Source organism: Quercus lobata, chromosome 1, assembly GCF_001633185.2.
Source record: "Quercus lobata isolate SW786 chromosome 1, ValleyOak3.0 Primary Assembly, whole genome shotgun sequence".
In the NCBI taxonomy this organism is placed as follows: domain Eukaryota; kingdom Viridiplantae; phylum Streptophyta; class Magnoliopsida; order Fagales; family Fagaceae; genus Quercus; species Quercus lobata.
Window position 1 is genome coordinate 39992419 of NC_044904.1, and position 3058 is coordinate 39995476.

A 3058-nucleotide genomic window follows, 5' to 3' on the forward strand; every position below is an offset into this window, starting at 1 on the left:
TTGTACTTAGCTGGTAGTTAGCGTAAATTTCTTTAGCCGTGATTTGCTCGTCATTCCTTATCCTTGATGAGGGTTGTTGTCCTCCTTTTTCTTCTTGTTCTCTCTCTTGCGGGTTCGTCAGGATCTTGAGTTCGTTGAGTGGGACTTTGCCATATGCGTAGGCTTTAGGATTATGTCTACGTCACTAGCACGTTCTGGGGACATTCACTTTCTTTTGGGCCTTCGTGAGTTACATCCGTCAAAGCGGAATCTTATTACTTGACCATTTTTTGGTGACTTACATCCGGTTAAAGAATCTTGTCACTTAAGTATTCGTCAGTGATTTACATCCGTCTTAGCGGAATCTTATCACTTGGCCATTTTTTGGTGACTTACATCCGGTTAAGGAATCTTGTCACTTAGGGATTCGTGAGTGATTTACATCCGTCTTGCCGGAATCTTATCACTTAGCTTTCACATATTTTGTACCCGCTATGAGGGTCGTTAGTAACTTACATCCGTCAAGGCGGAATCTTGTTACTTTAGTTTGCCTTATACCCGTTGGCGTTGTTGTCAGTAACTTACATCCGTCAAGGTGGAATCTTGTTACGTTAGTTCGTCTTACAATTGGCTAGACCTGTTTGCATAAAGACATCAAAGTTTTTTTTTTTTTTATTAAATTCAAGAGTGACTGCATTTGTCTATTACATCTACTGGTGGTACTTTTTTAGGTGCTCAATGTTCCATGGTCGAGGGAGCCTTTGTCCGTCCATGGTTTCCAGGTGATAACTTCCCTGCCTTGAGTAATGAATGACTCGGTAAGGACCTTCCCAAGTAGGACCCAACTTTCCCTATGTAGGGTCTTTAGTTGCTGTGGTGGTCCTGCGTAGGACGAGGTCTCCTATGTCCAGTCGTCTAAGTTTGACCCTCTTATCGTAGTATTTGGCCATCTTTTTCTGATACTTCGTCATCTTGTTGGATGCGTTGTCTCTTACTTCGTCTAGACAATCCAGGTTGAGTCGTAGTTCGTCGTCGTTTATCCCTTCGTTGAAAATTCCTCGTCTGATGCTCGTTACCCCCACTTCGATTGGGATTATTGCTTCTGTGTCATAGGTAAGCCTGAAGGGGGTTTCTCCTGTTGGGGTTCTAGCAGTGGTTCTGTAGGCCCACAGGACATTTGGTAGTTCTTCTGGCCAGGCACCCTTCGCATCATCCAGTCTAGTCTTGATAATCTTGAGCAGCGTCCGGTTCGTCACTTCCGTCTGCCCGTTTGCCTGAGGATGCCCTGGGGACGAGAACTGATTCTTGATCCCAAGGTTTGAACAGAATTCCCTGAAGCCTTGGCTGTCGAACTACCTCCCATTATCTGATATGATCGTCAAGGGAATCCCGAACCTGCAGATTATATTCTTCCACACAAAGCTCCGGATCCGAGCCTCAGTGATCGTTGCTAGGGCCTCTACTTCAACCCATTTCGTGAAATAATTAATAGCAACAAGTAGGAATTTTACCTGACCTTTACCTTGGGGCAAAGGACCGACGATGTCAATTCCCCACTGTGCGAATGGCCATGGGGAGGCTATAGTCGTCATTCTCTCTGCTGGAAGCCGTTGCACATTCCCGTATCGCTGGCATTTATCGCACCTCCTAACGATCTCAACAGCGTCTACCTGTATGGTTGGCCAAAAATATCCTGCTCTTACTACCTTGTTCACTAGGGATCTGGAGCCGGTATGGTCGCCACAAATTCCACCGTGAACTTCTTCCAGGATGTATCTAGCCTCTTCCTCGTCGACGCACTTCAAGTAAGGCATAAAGAAGCCTCTCTTGTACAAGGCGTCATTCAAAATCGTGAACCTAGCTCATCTCTTCTTGATTTTTTTAGCTTCTGTGTTTTGAGGGAGGCGCCAATCCTGGAGGTAGGATATTATAGGCGTCATCCAGTTGTCTGTGCTCTGGATGGTGAATGTTGTAATCTCTTCGATACTAGGGTGTTTCTGGACCTCCATCGTCAGGTCTGTGCTAATCCCCCCTTCTTCTGACGACGCTAGTTTTGATACTTCGTCAGCCCCCATATTCTGACTTCTTGGGATCTGCACGAACTCCACTATATCGAACTCCTGAGTTAGTTGTCTCGTCAGCTTGAGGTATTTCTGCATCCTTTCTTCCTTTGCCTCGTACTCTCCCCTGATTTGTCCGATCACTAACTTTGAATCACTTTGGATCAACAAGTTTTTGGCACCAAGAGATTTCCCAAACCTCAGTCCCGTCTGTATTCCTTCGTATTCAGCTTCGTTGTTGGTGGCTGGGAACTTTAGTTGGACCCCATATTTCAGTACTTCTCCGTCAGGGGTGGTTATAATGACCCCTACTCCCCCCTTCCTCTGGGCTGACGAACCATCAGTCTGTATCGTCCAGCTGTCTACCTCGTCGATAATCCCATCCTCATCTGGAAGAGTGAACTCTGCGATGCAGTCCGCCAGAGCTTGTGCCTTGATCGCTGTTCTGGGATGGTACTCGATGTCAAATTGACTAAGTTCAATTGCCCACTGGACCATCCTGCCTGTTGCTTCGGGCTTGTTCATTGATTTTTTGATTGGTTGGTCCGTCATTACAAGAATGGGATTTGCCTGGAAGTATTGCCTTAGCGCAAATGCAATCTTTTCGATCCTTGGGTATCTAGCCTCAGCTCCTTGGAAGGCTTGGCTGACGTAGTAAACCGGGAGCTGCTTCTTGCCCTATTCTCTGATCAGGGCTGCACTTGCTACCGAGGCTGACACTGCCAGGTATAAGTATAGGTTTTCTCCTTCTTTGGACGGGCTTAGGAGAGGTGGACTGCTCAGGTAACGTTTTAATTCTTGGAACGCCGCTTCGCACTCGTCGGTCCAAGCAAAAGCCTGCTTCAAAGTTTTGAAAAAGGGCAGGCATTTGTCTGTAGCCCTAGAGACGAACCTGTTTAAAGCCGCTATCCTTCTTGTGAGTTTTCGAACAACCTTGACGGTTTTTGGTGAGGCCATGTCGATGATAGCTCGTACTTTCTCTGGGTTTGCTTCTATTCCTCTCTGGGACACCATGAATC

The 3058-nt window shown here is 46.5% G+C and overlaps 1 protein-coding gene across 1 annotated transcript; it reads right to left on the reverse strand.

The window, feature by feature from the left end:
• Nucleotides 1-830: 830 nt before the first annotated feature.
• LOC115953821 lies at nucleotides 831-1793 on the reverse strand. Its single transcript, XM_031071623.1, has 2 exons — nucleotides 1491-1793; nucleotides 831-1277 (listed from the first exon to the last, which is right to left on the reverse strand). The coding sequence occupies exons 1-2, from the start codon at nucleotides 1791-1793 to the stop codon at nucleotides 831-833; spliced, it is 750 nt and encodes a 249-aa protein (XP_030927483.1).
• Nucleotides 1794-3058: the final 1265 nt, after the last annotated feature.